This window comes from Gambusia affinis, linkage group LG23 (assembly GCF_019740435.1).
Source record: "Gambusia affinis linkage group LG23, SWU_Gaff_1.0, whole genome shotgun sequence".
NCBI lineage: Eukaryota > Metazoa > Chordata > Actinopteri > Cyprinodontiformes > Poeciliidae > Gambusia > Gambusia affinis.
In genome coordinates this window covers 1379561-1396772 of record NC_057890.1, presented here as the reverse complement: position 1 = coordinate 1396772, position 17212 = coordinate 1379561, and the positions used below count along the sequence as shown (strand labels likewise).

The 17212-nt window shown below is 39.1% G+C and overlaps 1 protein-coding gene across 7 annotated transcripts in view; it reads left to right on the top strand.

Annotated features, from left to right (window-relative positions):
- Positions 1–270: 270 nt before the first annotated feature.
- sbf1 (SET binding factor 1) overlaps positions 271–17212 on the top strand; it is a 57401-nt gene continuing 40459 nt past the window's right edge. For all 7 annotated transcript variants that reach the window (XM_044107623.1, XM_044107622.1, XM_044107621.1 and 4 more), the window contains exon 1: positions 271–550. In XM_044107623.1, coding sequence (XP_043963558.1) covers positions 496–550 — 55 coding nt within the window. In that variant the 5' untranslated portion in view covers positions 271–495. The remainder of the gene's footprint in view (positions 551–17212) is intronic.

Below are 17212 nucleotides of genomic sequence, written 5' to 3'. Positions count from 1 at the left end.
TCCTTAAATGTGCCAAATAAATGAGTTACTCTGAATTGTTGTTAATCTAATCTAATTGTCATGAACTTTTTTTTCCTTAAGAGAATTGTGAATAAAGCTATACAAATAAACTTGCGTTGTCTTATCGTTTACGGGTTCTCTTTATTTAGAGGCTCTGAAAACTGACATTACCCCTCACCTCTGCATCGCTGGCCTAGTTGAAGCTGAACCGGTTTAATCATAGGCTTTGGTCAGACTTTTGGTCTCTTAATTGGTTCGGCTCCCCACATGGGACATTCTTGCAGAACAGCCCCTCCCTAGTAGTCCCTCAGTGCGCAGGCGCACGGCTCTCGGCTGTCGGGGCAAGGCAAATTGACAGTATGGCGGCGGAGTGCAGCTGGAAGGATGCTACTGTCTCTCAGGATGTTTCTATCGCCGGCAGCACGTAAATGGACTATTGACGGCCCAGAAACCAGAAGATTCAGTGAGAACGGCCTGTCGCCCTGAGCTCTGAACATGGCCAGGCTCGCGGACTACTTTGTTGTGGTCGGTTACGATCTCGACAACCGAGGTTGGTGCTCCAGTTAGCCAGCCCTGTTAGCTTTAACGCCGTATTATTAGCTGTGAGTAAATAGGAGGCGGGTAAGGAGGCGGGGACCGGCCTGTACGCCATTTACAGCTGACCAATATTAGGCGCTGTCAGCAGCATAAGCCGTCAAATTGAGGCCGGGGACTCGGAGGCCTCAGGGGGATTAGCGTACTTCAGTGCGACGCTGTCAAGTGTTGACACGCATTTCTGACGGGAGAAGCCACTGAAATCACAGCTCTGCTGGAAGACTTTGCCTTGAAACAGCCTCTATCATTGCTAAAACAGCCATTATTGTTTTCTGTAAACTTGAGGTATCTTCATTTGCTAAGAGCTAACAATTGCCTAGCTGTAGAGTTGAATATAACTTGCTTCGCATTTATTTGCAATTTCCCAGCTGTTTGTCTTTACAAGCATCACTTTGGGCACTTCACAAACAGCAGGGCACTTTCAGAAAGAAACGCTCGAATCAAACTGTTGGAAGCTTTCAGTGCTGCTGCAGACAGCAACCCGCTACTGCAGTCACCCCCAGCACAAAAACTTATAGAAATCGATGCTTCTTCTTGTCGGAGTTGCTTATTGTTTTCTTTGTATGTGTTTGTGTGGATTAACCTAGATGGCTTGGCCCCTCCCTGACCGCCCTCCCGCGCCAGAGCTCTGCTCCCTTGCGTTGGGACGGGGCTTGGACCGTTATCTGAGCCCCCCTCCCTTCATTCAGTCTTAGCCTTGGCCTAGATCTTAGCAGTATAATGGACCGTTTAATCATGAAATATTCAGCTCGCCCATCCCATGGAAGAATGCAACTTGTAACATGGTTAGAAGTTTCCATTGGAGTGGAGTTTTTCTTATGATTTATTAAGTGGCAGATTGTAACATGACAAGTCCCCCTGTGGCTAAAACCAGGCAGAGGGACTGGCTTTTATCAAGGTGATGCAACAGCAACAAGCATCACTTTCTTGGTTGCATGAAGTGACGTGTTGCCTCTTATGCTGTAGTTGTTACAGAAGGGGCTGAACACAGGATGTTCTAAGGTGGACACTGCAAGCGCTGCAGAAACTTTCCTTCCTGTTCTACTCAGCTTGAATGCAGTGAGCATTCAAGTAAAGCGAGCCTGTTAAAGGCATCTGGGAAGCATGCTTTAAAAGCCCCAGTGTCCTTAATGGAGAACAGCTTTCAGAGCCTGTAAAACACAACACTTATGGTTGATGATGATCGTTGGCATTGTGCTGCTGCTGCCTCAGTGTTTCGACTTGCTGCACTCGCTGTTAGGTTTCTAGATCGCAGAGTTATGTTGTGGTTCATCTGTAGTTGCAGGGAGTTTTGTGTGATGTGGAGATCAGACCGAACCGATCTGCTGTCAGTGTCAGACGCAACGTGGAGAAATGGTGCTTGGATCAGACATGAGTTACAGAAACTCAGCCCAGCCACCGACTCCAGCGTTGGTCCTGTGAGGCTGCATGGCATAATGTGGCTGATTTTGCTTTAGAAGTTTACAGCTACTGGTTATGAAATCAGTCAAACTCACTTTATTTAGATGTAGAATGTCACTTGTACAGGTTGGAGTCATTTGTTTTGCTGTTTCGTTCTAAAAAATGATCTAATCAAGACAAGAAAAATACAAACCTAAACACAAGCCCTTCTAGTGACATCACAGTATGGAGTTTTTGTATTATGCCGATTTTATTTTTTATTTTTTTCCTTCTCTCTCTTAATTTTCGTCTGTTGTTAATCCAATTTCAAATTGTGTTTTGCATTTTGTATGACTGCAGCAGAACACTGGAGCTTAATAAGAGAACACAATGTAGATTTGTGGAAAATATGTCAACAAATAAAATACAGCTGCACAATATATTCAAATTAATTTTTTTACAATATCGTAGTACGAAATATCAATATTGAAAAATAAAACAAAACAGGTGAGCTTCTAAGTATTATTTGATTATTTAAGTACCATAAATTCATAGCATGGATTCACGTTTAGCATCTCTGAATCTGACGAGGATGTGAATACATAGAGTCATTCTGAGGCCTTCCATTTAATTCTCATTGCAGATATAAATACAATTGAAGCTGTGAGGGCAGATTGTATCTGTAGATGTTGACGTTGGCTGTGGTTTATTCAGCGTTGCCTCAACACCAGGACAAAAAGCAGTGGGAAAAGGCCTGATCAGATGATCAGAATATGTCTGGACCTGTTGATACTTATATGTACATTTATGCAAAGGTAGATCAGGGCATGTCTATATTATGTTTGTTCATGATGGAACAGATGGAACATGCTGGTATTTTAACTGTGAAAGCATGCTCCCAAAATATTAACCAGGATTTTAAAAAAAGGACTTCACACATACTTTGACCCACCTTTTGGTATTTTGCTTTGAAAATATGACATGTATTGTTCAAGGCAGTAGACAGACTGATAACCTTGTTTCTGAGCTTCATGAAGGATCTCCAGCAGGTACTTTTAACATGAGACTGCCAATCTGTTGCTCTTTTTTAGACATGTTCTGCCTCTTCTAGTTATTAAAGTTAAAGTCTCCAGTAAGCCAATCACTGACTGGTGGTCTTCCATCAGGTGTTTCTCCTTACGCTGCAGTGTGCCATTGACCTGTCAGCTGCTTTTTGAGGCTGGTGGATAAAAAAACTTACCTTCTGTTTTTGCATTTATCTCTTGTTCTTGTGGCACTTTTCACTTTGAAGGTGTAGACAGGAAATGTTTGGAGAGAAAAGAGGGAAGTTCTGAAGGTCTGGATCTTTACCCTGAACCTTTCCATAGAGACCTACAGCCCATGTTTATGGAAGCTGTCTCTGTTGTTCAGCCACCAGCTGCCCGTCTGCCTTTTCTTTTTTTTTTTTACTTGAAATACTGACACACACAGGGCTGCACTATTTTGGGAAAACATTCAATATTCAGCAACTTTATTGAATGTCTCAATTGAGGAGGTGCAACATACTGCAAATATGTTGTCATGACTTGATTTGTGTGCAAAGTGAATATAGTAAGACTGTATGCAAGATTTGTTGAGTATTATATTCCCATTGATATAATAGTTGATCATGTATTGATTCTGTTAGTCTGACTTCCTGATACAGATGACAGCAGCCACAATGTGAGGTCACAGAGGAACATGGAAACATTGAAATGAGGTGAAACAAAGATGTCACCATCCCAATATTCAACAGTAATAGTGCTTTCACATGACTTTCTAATATTGTTCTGCTAGAATGTTAGCAGCCTATGCAGATACTGTAAAGATAAAGAAACATTGTGTTCATTCCAGCCTCATTCACAGCTGCTGCTTAGGCAATAAATCAGCTTCCTGTGTTGCATGCAGATCCAGTTTTTTAATGGGTTTCAAAATATTTTTGTAACATTCTAAAGATTAGCGCCCTTAAATATTCAAAGATTTGAGAATTTTCTATCATCATACCACCTAGCGAGCTCATGATCTGAAATTTGGACTCAGATCCCAGATCAAAAAATCCAACACATAGAAAAATAAATAAATTGCTTTATTGTTTATTTGTTTAAGTGATAAATATGTGTACACATAATATATATTTTATTGGCATATAAAACATGAACATGTAGTACACATAAAATCAGCTAATATAATATTGGAATGAGACAGAATTAGAAATATATTCTGTAGTCTTGGTGACAGATTTGAGCTGAACATGGATTTCTGGTTTCCTTTGAGCTCTGACATGTTGATTCATGTTGTCACTTACTTAGACTTGTTTTCAACTTAAGAATATTCTACTTAAAGGGGAATAAATATGCTAATTTCTTCTTAAATTCATAAACGTATAGGCTTTTGGTATAAATGTATAGTTAATAAATGGTGGCGCAAAAAAAAATCCTCTAACAGCCGATAATCGCTGCATTCAGTGCTGTGGCAGGGAGAAACCTTCTTTTAATGCTGCTTTAAAAGTGAACAAAGTGCCTGAAGCTAAAATTACTAATTGGTAGTTTGCCAAGATTTGTTGTTTGAGTAGAACACAGGTGTTCTACTCTTCTGTCATTTTATACTTTGACTCATAGACTGCAGTGTAAGGTTGATGAAATGTTTAGAGCTGCTGAAGAATACCTCAGCTGTGTTTTAGCAGAGGAGGAAAAGAAAAGAGAAATGATTTGAAATAGACAATATCTTTGTTTGTTTTTGTAATATTTTGATATTCTGAGGTGTTTTCTTCCAAAACACACCTCAGGTTTTTTTCCAGCCATTGTTTTGACTACAAGTCACTCCTAAATGAACAGGTAGAAATTAGATGAACACACACCGAGGGGTTTGTTTCCTTGCTGGTGGTCGGGCCGCCATGTTTTTCTGTTATGAAATGTTTAGTTGGCAGGAAATGTAAAACTACTACCAGGTAATTTACATGTTACTGAAAGACATTGATAGCAATAGTTAAGCACACAACTATAGAATCTTAAAAACAACAAACCAAGAACAATAAAAAAAAATAAATGCAATTAAAATAAATATCCATGTTTTGGACCTCCAGGGTTTCCCTCAGTGTATCATAAGCCTGGTGGGCCACCAGGCTTTCCTTGTGCTCTGCCAGGCTAAGCATTGCTTATTTATTTAAATGTTTGCATTTGATAAGACTTGTTTATTGGTCTTCAGATATTAATCTTCCAATAGCACATAAATATGAAGTGCTATTTTCAAATTTTCTGTCAACTTTAAATATTTTTTTTAGCTCAAAAACTCAGTGGACCAAGGGCTGAATGACTGCCAAGCACCCAACCACCAGGCTAGCAAGTTTTCTGAAGAAAACCTTGCTCTTCTGCTAAATCCCAATCTAGCCTGCCCAAGGCATAAATGAACTAAGCAGCTGCTTAGACATAAAAGCTACAATTTTAACACAGATCACTGTTTAATAACTTCAGGGGTGCAGCCGTGACGGTGCAGCCGTGACGGTGCAGCCGTGACGGTGTGCAGCCGTGACGGTGTGCAGCCGTGACGGTGTGCAGCCGTGACGGTGTGCAGCCGTGACGGTGCAGCCGTGACGGTGCAGCCGTGACGGCCACCTCATGGAGATGCCAGCGGTTTTATTGTGACCCCACACTCTCCACTTCACTCCCTGTTTATAACAGGGACGCTCCCGGCTTATAATACACATATAAGTTCTTATGAGTCTGGACAAAGATAAGAACACTGTTCCTGATCATATTTTGAGTTGAATGATGAAAACACTCATCGATAATGTAAGTGAAAAGTAATACCTGCATTTCTGACACAGTGAGATGTTTAGAATTGTTGATGCTTTTTTTTTAATTCTCATTTGTTAAAAATAACAAATAATTATTTAGTTGTCAATGTGACAGAATGTTGTTTTGCCCAGTTTTATATATAGGAACATTAACAAATGAAATAAATCTTCAGGAACCAATCCGTAGCTGTCACATCTGCATGCATCACCCCACCAATCCACTGCTGACTATTTTTAGCTCAGGGAAAACTCACAAAACCATGTTACACAGCTGATAATCATGCAGGAAAGCATGTATGCAGGCCTAAATAATCAGTCATGTTACCCTGAAAACGAACAACGATTGGAGTGACACTGAGCTGCAGTAGAAGGAAAAACGAACAGATTTGCTTTCAATTCTTTCAGTCTAATTAAATGAAACATCAAAGAAGTAATAGTGAACTCAGTACCCAGGGAGAATCAAGTTCACAGTAAAACGCTTTCTGGTATAATAACCAGAACCCTCTCTGGATCACCAGGTATCCAGGGTAACATCATCTGTCCAGACAGCAGCACCAACACCCTCCTCATGGCTCCTGTTGTCTCAGAAATAGCTCCTGGTTTTAGTTCTCCTCTAGGCTCCAGTTTTCATAGAAAGCTCTTGTCTGTGTGTACAGCCCACGCTCTTCAGAGACCTGAAGCCATTTTTTTGCTGCTTCCTTTTTCCTGTCAGATATACGTTCACTTTCTTCAAATCTTATTCTTGGGTAAAAAAAAAAAGCACAAACTAGTGAAAGTGGTTCATAGCGGTGAGAAAACGCCTGGCTACGGGAAAGGAGCTTCAAGAGGGAGCTGACCTTGATTCTAAGAATACGAGGAATTTTGTCCGTTCAGTTGAGTTTCCGCTTGTGCCTCAATATTTCAGCCATCCTGTCCCAGTCATTGTGTGTGACTGTGGTTGCTGATTGTCATCCAGCGGAATGTTTTACATGTGTAGGCGCTGACAGCTTCACAGCTGACGTCATCATCACTCCGCTGCTGCACTGTGGCACAGCTACCAACAGGAACACAACTTCCTCTGCTCATTCTTTCATTTCATTAGACTAATGTTCCTGTCTGATAATGATAATTGGCAAAGCTAACAGCTAGGCATCAGATTGTATGACATTTTCCTGTAGCCTATCCCACAGTTCCAAAAGACAAAAATGTGAAAATGTTTCTTATTTCTTAAACAATCATTTTATTCCTACTGTTTCTGAAATAATTAAACATATTGATTGCTATTAAGTATTGCTTATTAAACCTATCAGGGGAGTTTTCCTTTGTACTGTCGCCGTTTGCATGAGGAATTACGGCAAACTTGACGACACACACAGTGCACCTGTTACCTGTCCAGATGGAGTGAATGCTACCAGTCAGAGACCTGGTTTGATAACTAGCATTAACTTGGAATGAGCTCAGTTGACTATTAACGTTGTTGTATCATTCAATTGTATTTACATTTTTAAAATTCTTCTCCTTGAAAAGTGATTGGAGACATTTTTTGTTGTGAGTTGGAGCTGAATTGAAAACTATTGACTGGAATTGAAAAATTTATATTGCGGGTTTTTAAATAGAAATAGATTTGGATAACTATTTTGTCTCTTGGTCATTAATAAGTCGCAGCATATATTCCTAAACAAGGGGTGGGCATTTATAAAATCGTTTATCATTTATTGTGATAAATTTCTCATAAGAATTTAGATTTATTGTTGTCACAAGAATTCCAGATAAGGTTTTTAAAAGAAACCTGAAATGTGCGTATTGTTGGGATTGTTAAATATTGTATTTTCGCCACTGTTTGTTCAATAAATAGTAATTTAGTGATGCAAATCACGTTTATGTGATAAGAAGTCAGAAATATTTTTCTTGTCACTTTTATTGCTATCACAGTAGAACCAGCCATATATCATAAACTAATTTTGATTAAACCCAGAGAAAGTGCATCGCATTACAGCCTGCTAAAAATTATCGACTAAAAAAATTATGAAAGTTTCTACATTTGTTTCATTCATCAAATACAAAAAAATTATATTTATTCATTACTTTAATATTGAAACAAAATTAAGCAAAAAAAAAAAAAAAGAAAGAACAAATACCTGTGTGATGTTTTTTTTTTACATTTCCCAGCTTGCAGTAGTATCCTTACCTCAGCCAGCTGACCAACATGTGCAGCAGCAGGTGTGGGAGGGGCAGTGCTGTGTTTCTGCCAGGTGTAGGAATCTCTGCTGCCTCAGTGCTCAATAAAGACTTTAAGATAAGGGAGTGGTAATTGGGAACATTATAGTGGTTTGTAGCTGTTTGAAACCTTGGTAAACCTCAAACCAGTAACCTGTTCACGCCTGCCATGAGATGCTGAGCTGTCGCCTGGGGGTCAGAGCCTCTCTGCGTTTGTTTTGTGCCACTGAAGCATCATGTTGCTGCTTACATTGTGCTCAGCCAAAGTACAAATATCTCAGCAGTGGATTTTGGAGCCATCATTGCTGCCTGTGGGTGGAGGAGAGTCCAAAGTTGCCAGGGTGTTGTCCTCCTGCAAGAGTCTCTTGAGAAATTCTACAGCATGCCTGTGTGTTTTGACAGCGATTCGTCCTTTGTTGAGCACCCAGTAGCCAATTGGATTTATGGTTTGAGGCCGAAACAGGAAGCTGGGGAGAGGACTCCAGGGAGATTTGTGTTTAAAGCGAGAATCCAGATTGTCCCCCTGTGCTTGCGTGGAAAGCAGGAAGACTGAGTGTTTGGTTTGTGTACTTGTGTGTGTGAGGCGCTGTCTGCAGCAGCACTAAGACACACACACACACACACACACACACACACACACACACACACACAGAGACAGACAGACAGACAGACAGACCACACTTCCATCGTTGAGCTGTGCTCTGAGAATGATGGTCACTGCAGTTTGATCTTGACATTGGTTGATCTTGTGCTTAAAACTGTGACATGAAACCCATCAAGATGCTTCAGATTGTGTAAATGCTGATTGTGTTTAGAGTGCAATCTGTTCACACACATATCCACACCCAGAGTTCCAGAAATTTTGCTTTCAATTTTGCTTTTGCTTTTAAAACTATTACTAGGTAGTTATGTTTGTGGAAGACATTGTTGACAATGCTTGAACACACAACTAGAGTCTTAAAAAATAAAATAAAAATAAATAATACATAAAACACTCTGTAATGCTGATCACATTTAGAGCCCAAGGCATAATTGAACCAAGCAGCTGCTTAAGGCCCCCAGGATTTCAGGGGCCCCATAAACGGTTACATTTTAACACAAACCACAGATATATAGAAATGTAACATTTGTTCATTGAGAATATCAGTGTTGTTAAATTTGATTTAATGGTTTCATCATAGATAAATTAAAGTGCTTTAAATTGTTTACCATTTCAATTTAAGATTTTAAGGAGCTGGAAAGTTTACTTTGTAAAAGTGCAAATAATGTTAATAATAAGATTGTTTTGTTACCATAACTACGAGTTTAATCCTTTGTGTTTGAACTCAGTCTGTTCATAAATACCTCTCAGCAAATTACAATGATCAGTGATTGCATTTAAGCTCTAAAAAACAACTAGACTCCCTGTTCCTGATCCCATTAAATCTATACTGAAATGCTGCTAGGTATCCTGATTTAGGCTGTTGTAAACAAATATTTTAGTAAATGAGTAATCTATCGATTATTCTTACGATTAATCGAGTAATCGGATCAAAAAAAGATACAGTAAAGCATTGGTGAATCTAACATGACAGCAGTGTTACTATCTCATATCAACATCAGTCCAATTTTTCACATTTGAGCTTCCCTAATAATAACTTTTCTGTACTTTAGAAAATTAACTCATAACTATAATAGCTCCAAGTTAACCTGAAGAAAAGTTATACCAAAATCTGAAATGACCTACAATTCAATTATAAAGAGGCAGGCTGACAAATACGCTTATGAAAAAATATCTATACTCTTTGGTTTCTGTATTCATCTTCAGTTAGTTACCTGTGTCCTTAATAAATACAGCAGACTTGTGAAAAACCGAGAGCGGTGGAGAAATCAGCGGCTTATAGCCCGGTGCGGCTTATGTATGTATGTTTCCAGTTTTTTTCTTTTTTGCTTGTTTGTTGTTTTGTTTTGTTTTTTACTTCGTAGATGTGTCTTATAGTGAGGTGCGCTCTATAGTCCGGAAAATATGGTAGTTTTCTATGTGAGCCAATTCAGCCAATTGCAGTGAGTCATTGACTTTGCAGCGGTCTTTCATACCCAGCATGCATGTGACGATGGTAGAAAGCAGTGACCCTCCAGCTGAACCCGACTCATTGTTGGCAGCTAGCTGGCTGCAGTCTGAGAGGATGGAGCAAAGACAGAAAACAAAAACACGCAGAAACTTTTTTTTAAAGGCTTTGTCTGTAAGAAGAAGAATTTCTCTATATTCTCTAGATGTAGATGTAGATCAGTCTGATATGATGACTCTGAAAGCAGACTTTGAAAAAATGAATCTGGACACCAGTCAGACCTGTAGTAATTTCTCAGGCTGTCCCACTCACTGATTGCTCTGCCAGGTCTGCAGCATTTACAGAGCTTCCTACATGATGAACATTGTATCCAGAATGCTGCCACAGGTTTTGCTCTTGGTGCTTTATTTTGTACTTTGGTTCTAAAAGATGAAATCATAGAAAGTTACAGATACAGCTACTGATTATAAATACCATCCAGACTAATAGAAGCTAATAGAAAGCTCTTTGCCTGAAGCCATGGCCACTGGGGTAATGGTGTGTGTGCTGAAAGTGGCCAGCTACTTCCTCCTCCTCTTCAGAGCAGGGCTGCAGCTATTCAGGCCCTCCAGAAATAATTCTCACAGTGAAGCTTTGATGGGGACAGAGTGGTGCTGGGCCACAGCCATGGTTGTGCTGCACAGATGTCGGCTGGCAGGAGCTCTGCTCAGATGGGCTGCCTGCTTGGGCATTGCTGGCAGCTTGACACACACTCCTGAGTATTTACTGCTTTACCTTGGTAACCTTTATTTACCTCACACATACAGACTAGGAAATGCAGCCATTTGCCTTTTTCATTTCCTCTAAAAGGAAAACTTGTTCCCATTTGATTTTTGAGATTAGTAGAAAAACTATTTCTAAAGAGGCAAAAAAGGGAATTAAAATAAGTGTCATTTTTAACGATGCAGCTTTAATGTTAGGGTGTGTGTTGACCAGCTGTGTACTGTAGTGTGTGTTGTAAACGAGGGAGATGAAGCCCACTGGCTGCAGGATGGATACACACTCTGAGTCCTTCACACATCTGCATTTATACCAAGATCAGGCAGCCTGTTCACTGAATCAGTTTAGTTCCCTGGTTCTTATTCAGGAGTAAAAGGGGCTTCAATGCCAGGCCTGTCACTGTTATGAACTTTGCTGGATGATAAATTGTCCCAGAAATAATTGTAATGAAGTATAATATTATTGTTTTGAGACCATTTTTCATGGAACCTCATGTGACTCCAGAGGGACATGCCTCATTAACAGTTATGATATAACTGATGAATTGTATGCAAGTACATACTCTCAAAGATCAATGAACATTCATTTCTAAAGAACAATTAACACCAGAACTGGAAGACATTTTAAATATGCAAAATTTTAAAAAATCAACAAAACAAATCAGACACTTTAAATAAAAATAAACTGGATTAAGAAGTCTTTGTAAACAACATTGCCCTTCATTAGGCTCAGACAAGTAAGAAAGGCAAAACTGCCATTTAAGACTTTTGTGATTATTGAGCTAATTTTAATTCGTCATGTGATTTATTGCTTATGAAATACATAAGCACTCCACACATTTCAGTCTTATTTGTAAAAACAGTTGAAGTCCATGTGTGCTTTTTTCTACTTTGCAATTACAAAATCTTCCTTGTGCTGCTGCTTGTTCTGGTGTTTGTGGTTGTTGGCTAAGAGAAAAGGAGATGGTTCAAAAGTGTGACTGTGTGTACTTTTACAAAACACTTATGTGCAAATTTATGCTGCGCTGTAAAATAAACAGAAAGCTTCAGAATAAAAATAAAATTGCATTTTGATTAGCTTGAGAGAATAACTTAAAAGCAGTTAAGTTAATTTATTTTTAGGTAATAAACCACTTTAGAAGATAAGCCTGAATCAGAACATCACACTTGGACTTTCCAACACTAACACCTTCATTATGGTATAAACTCTACCAAAGCCAAGCATTGATTTGAAGGTTAGATTAAAATCACCGGTCAACACTTAACTGGTGATTTTTAAAGATTAAAAAGGAATTAAATATGGCAGCAGCTAGAAGAACAGGATCTTACTGTGGTTTGATAGTAATGGTGGAATTCAGGGAATTTAGCTCCTCTCCTCCCAGGACAAAGACTTATCAGTGGGGCTCACACTCGGCGTGGTGGAGCTCAAAGGAAGCAATCATTCAGATCCAGAGGGTGATTCCAGCGCCTCAGGACAACTTTTCATGTGTTCATCTGTTAGGAGGAGGGATTCATAGGCCGATCCTTAAATCTGTTAAGTGAAAAATAGATGCACATTTAATGGTAGTTAAATATTACAAAAAAATATTTTGGTATGGCTGCTAATTGTTAGAGTCCTAAGTTAATGTATCTGAAATTAAAGCCATAGTATATCTTAATTTTAGAAAATAGATGAAAGTTAGCCTTGAATGCATTACATTTTGTTGTGGCAAAATAATTTTTTGTCATATGTAGTTTTTTTTTTTTTCCCCTGCCGGACTTTTCTGTAAGCTTTAGTAATGCAGAGACATCTTCATTGCGTTCTGTAACATGAAGCAGTTGAGGCTATCACTGACTAGCTGCTAATACATACTTAATAACTAGTTACTTTTTTTCCCCGTCTGGTAAGTGCAAATCTATGGCTGGTTGGCAGCACATTCATTTTCGCCATTGACCCCCTTTCTGTTGGTCAGGCACATTCTATGCAAAAAAAAACTTAAGTTCAACACTAAGAGGGTTAAGACTGTAGGGAGCCGTAGTATGAGAAACACAAAGCTGCTGCCAAGAGCCACAAACAGAACCCAGAAATGTTGGACGTTTTGCTGTGCTTGATTGTAATGCAGCAGGATGTCATTAAAAATGTCTAAAGTCTTAAATTTGACTTGCTGGAACCTGCAGATATTCTGAGTATTTCTTTTTGTTTGTTCAGTCATTTCCCTTTCAGCCTTTTCTGTGGAACCCATAGTAGTTTTGTACATTTACAAATTTTTAGTACGTTAGCTGAATGTGAGAGGATGCAGAGGTACTCAGACTGTTCAAGCATATTTATATAAATTTGGAGGTTGCAAGGTTGTTCACAAACATGTAGGCAGGAAGAAGTATGTATTTCAATAGTATCTTGATTTTTAAATCGTATGTAATTTAATGCACATAAATGTCCTACCAGGACTGGAGTTGTGAATTAGCCGCAGCTAATTACTGTTGCTTGTTTTGCTGTATGTTTGTGCGCATTGTCCCTGTCAAATAAACTAAAAAATGAAAATGAAATGGATATTTGCATAAGAAATAAAATTTTCAAAGTACTGAAAGTCCTTTTGATTTTGCGAACAAGTTTGTGTTTCAGAGAAGTAGAGAGTGTGCCTCCTTTAATCTGATGTGTAGCCTGTGGCTGCTTTCTTATGCAGGTGCATATGCACTGCTTCATGTCATGTTTCCTGCTCGTCTCCCTTCCCCCATTTCTGTCAATATATGAGACAGTGTGGTTTGTTGCTGGTTTCTCGGGTAACGAATACATTTTCTGTGCATGGATGTTTTTAAGTAGTTTGTTTTAACTTTTAAAGGTCAGGGGTCATTTTTAGCTTTCAGGTTATGAAATGTTTGGTTCAGAGAATAGCTGGATGGGCCCAGTAGAGTCAAAGATGTCACTGGATGCCTTATGCAGAGTTTATGGTTCCTGCTGCACTTTTTTGAGCTAGTTCACAAATGTTGATAGATGGATGGGCAGAGGCGGCGGTGGAGTCCCATAAGGAAGATGAAAAGCAGATTAAGGTCATGTATCAGTGGAACTGCATCCTGTGGTCTGATGAGACCAAGACAAATTTGTTTGTTCCAGATGGTGTCAATAGTGGGTGGTGGCAACTAGGTGAAAAGTACAAAGGCACATGTTGCTTTCCTGTAGTCAAGCATGGTGGTGAAAGTGTCATGTTTGGGGCTGTTTGAGTGTTTTCATCTCTAAGTCTACCATCACGTTAGTCATAGAGCAGCTTTTAGGGTACAAGAGTCAATGTTTGGGTGTAACCGTCACAACGCTCTGAGCTCAGTTACAAAGAAATGTTGTGGCAGAGCTGAAGGTCCGGTCAGGAGAAATAGGCCAGACTTCCAGCAAATTGTTGTGAGAAGCTGGTGGCAAATAGAAATAATTTAGCTAATTCTAGCTGATCTAAAAAGTGAGAAATCTTGTCAGATTTTATATCAGGAAGTGAGCGAGGAAATGGTTACGTGTTGCCAAGGGACTGCAGATGTGAATTAGATTATTCTATAATCTGGTACAGCGCATCAGATGGTGACATTCATGTTTTGTCCTTTTCTAAATCAAGTTTATTTGTTATTAATGCATACGGTGCATGTAAATAGTCATTGGCGAATGTGGGTGACCTGTTATTTAGAATAAAAAGCAGATAGAATGTATTGTGTGGGCTTTCATAGGTCTGCCTTTTGTTCATCAGACGACATTTACTGTGAAACTTTAAGGTCGTTCCTACTTTAAAGAAGTTTGAAAAGCTAAATTGTGTCCAGTCAGGTGGTGCTGGCCATTTTCTCTCTATTCATTTTGCTTCTGGCTCTGCAAGGTGGAGTATTAAGGGGGAGGGGGCAGCAGCAGCTTTGGAGAAAGGATGAGAGTTTGCTGAAGAACTTTTGTTGAAAGAAAATGCCCCCACTCCTCCAACACCCACCCTCCTTTCACCATTGTGTCCAAGGCTATGGAGCTAGCCAGACGGAGCTGATTCCTAAATAGTAGATTAGCTTGAACAGTTGAGTTTGAACATGAACTAATTCATTAAAAATAGTCTTTATTTTTAACGAATTAAAAATAAAGACTATTTATTTTTAATTCTGAGCTCAGAACTTTGACTAATCAGTTTCCATTGAACTTATAATGCTCTATTATTGGTATTAATAATTCTGTAATGAAAGTATTATGTGACCTCTCTTCCTTTCTGCTGAATTAACCTTGCCTCCGTTCATCCTTAACACTTCATTTGTAGTTTTCTCCAGTATCGAACTTTTGACATTTCCCACTGTCTAAACTGAGCTGTTTTCTCCCAACTGCTATGGTTGCTGTGGAAACGCCATGATGTCGTGTCATTGTGGTTTGAAAGCTTATGAACGAGAAGCTGCGGTCTGGTTCCGCAAAAGAGCATGATACACAGAGATAAAGTGTCTGTGGTGCGTGCTTCCTTCACCTTTATGCACAGTGGTCACATGATATCCAGCGTCACTATCGGAGCAGGCTAACCTCAGGCCTTTATTTGGCCCTTGGAAAGACACACTAGTTATTTTGCTCCAACAATCTGTAATTGCTGCTTTTAATTTGATTCATCAAAATAAGATAACACTTAGTAAAATGTTCATATACTTTAAGGTAGTGAATCTTTAGTTCAGCCCTGTAGTTGTATTATTTGATTATTTATAAATGCTTTTCTTTACTGTGCTTCCATTTGTTTGCCAATTTGCTTTTGATGCAAATAATTCTTTAGTACAGAAAATCAAACAGGATCATTTTATTCTATGCTACTTTTGTTTCAAAACTGACATGGATGTGAAGTAAGTGATATGGACTTTACGTTTTATAATTTCTTTTGTACTACTGGGATCATGTAAGAATTATTTTTCACTACTTTTTTGGTAGTGGTATGGCTGCGACTGCAATCACAGCAACACAAACACAAATACTTCTTAAGAATCAATTTGTAATACTTATTTACCTCACCAGTCACATTTGTGTCAATAAACTGCATTCAGTAACTGCTTTTAATCATATTTAATCAATGTATTGATATTTATTAAAGCCCTCATTGAATAAACAGTGTATAAAATAGTAAACTTAACAATCCCAACAATACAGACAGGTGTGGGGGTTAAAGGTTGTTCATTAAAATTTATTGTGACAACGATTAATCAAAATTCTTGTGATAAATTTATCACAATAAATGATTTGATAAATTGATCTGGATTTTTGCAGTGCAAACAAGGATTTAGTCCAAGTAGATATACAATTTCTCTTTCACATAATTTTGTTGAATATTTTCTTTAATTATTAACAGCAGCAGTAGGGTACCTAACAGCTTCACTAGTAGCCGACTGATTATCATTTCAAAGTGATGCAAAGAAAGAAAAGGTTTTATCTAATTGTTTCAGATAAAAAAAGCTGGATTTGACAACTGAGCTACGCTGTGTGTCCAGTGTAAGGCTGGAGTCCAGCCTTACACCAACTGATACAGTGAGGACAGGTCAACGTGAGGTTTTGAAATATTGCTAGGCCCAAACACCACAACTTCTGCCTTTTTGTCATTATTTATCGGTTTATTCATACCAAAACATATCGGAGCGTTGCAGGGTTAGAGTGGAGTTCTGCATGATTGAGCTAGGAAGTGGATTCGATGGCACACAAACAGACAGAACACAAACAGACAGAACACAAACAGACAGAACACAAACAGACAGAACACAAACAGACAGAACACCACCGTTGGACAGTCCGTGAAGCTAATTGTTAAATAGACAGCATTCTGCTTATGTCGAGGAGGCTGTTAATACAGGAGCTACTCTGACCTTTTTATAGTTGTTCTGAAAAATTGGTGTCATAGCTTTAGCTTGTAGCATTAGTGCAGGCATTTCCTTTTCTCCTGTCTGTTTGCCTCACAGGCAGTCTGCTCTCTGAACAGTACTGCTGTGTTTTCCCTGTCGGCTAAAGAGAGTCGCGGCCGCGTGTGTTTCCTCCTGGATGTACTGGACAGGCTAAACGTCAAAACGTCTTGAAAGGAGGGGAGGCGCTGAGTGTCTTTGTTGCTGCTGGAAGAAATGGGACAATTCCAGTAAATGTGAATTCATCCGTTTATAACCATTTTGACATTAATTAGTGCTTTGAATAAATCATCTTTCTAGTATCGATTATATACTAACAATGGTGGATATATTATCGCTGGGTTGTCTATTCGCACCCTTGTCTGTCTCCGTCGTCAAGGTAACACTCTTGACCCACCCAGCCTGCTGGTGCTGGTCGGAGGGCCTGGTGGTGCCGCTGCATGGCAGACCCAGGGCAGCTATCCTACTAGCTCAACTAAGTCAAGAGTACATCTAACAAAAAACTTAGGGAAAGTGGTAAAAATCAACTCGGTTTAGGGTTCAAGGACTTTTAACAAGAAACTTTGGTCAGATCTGTACAA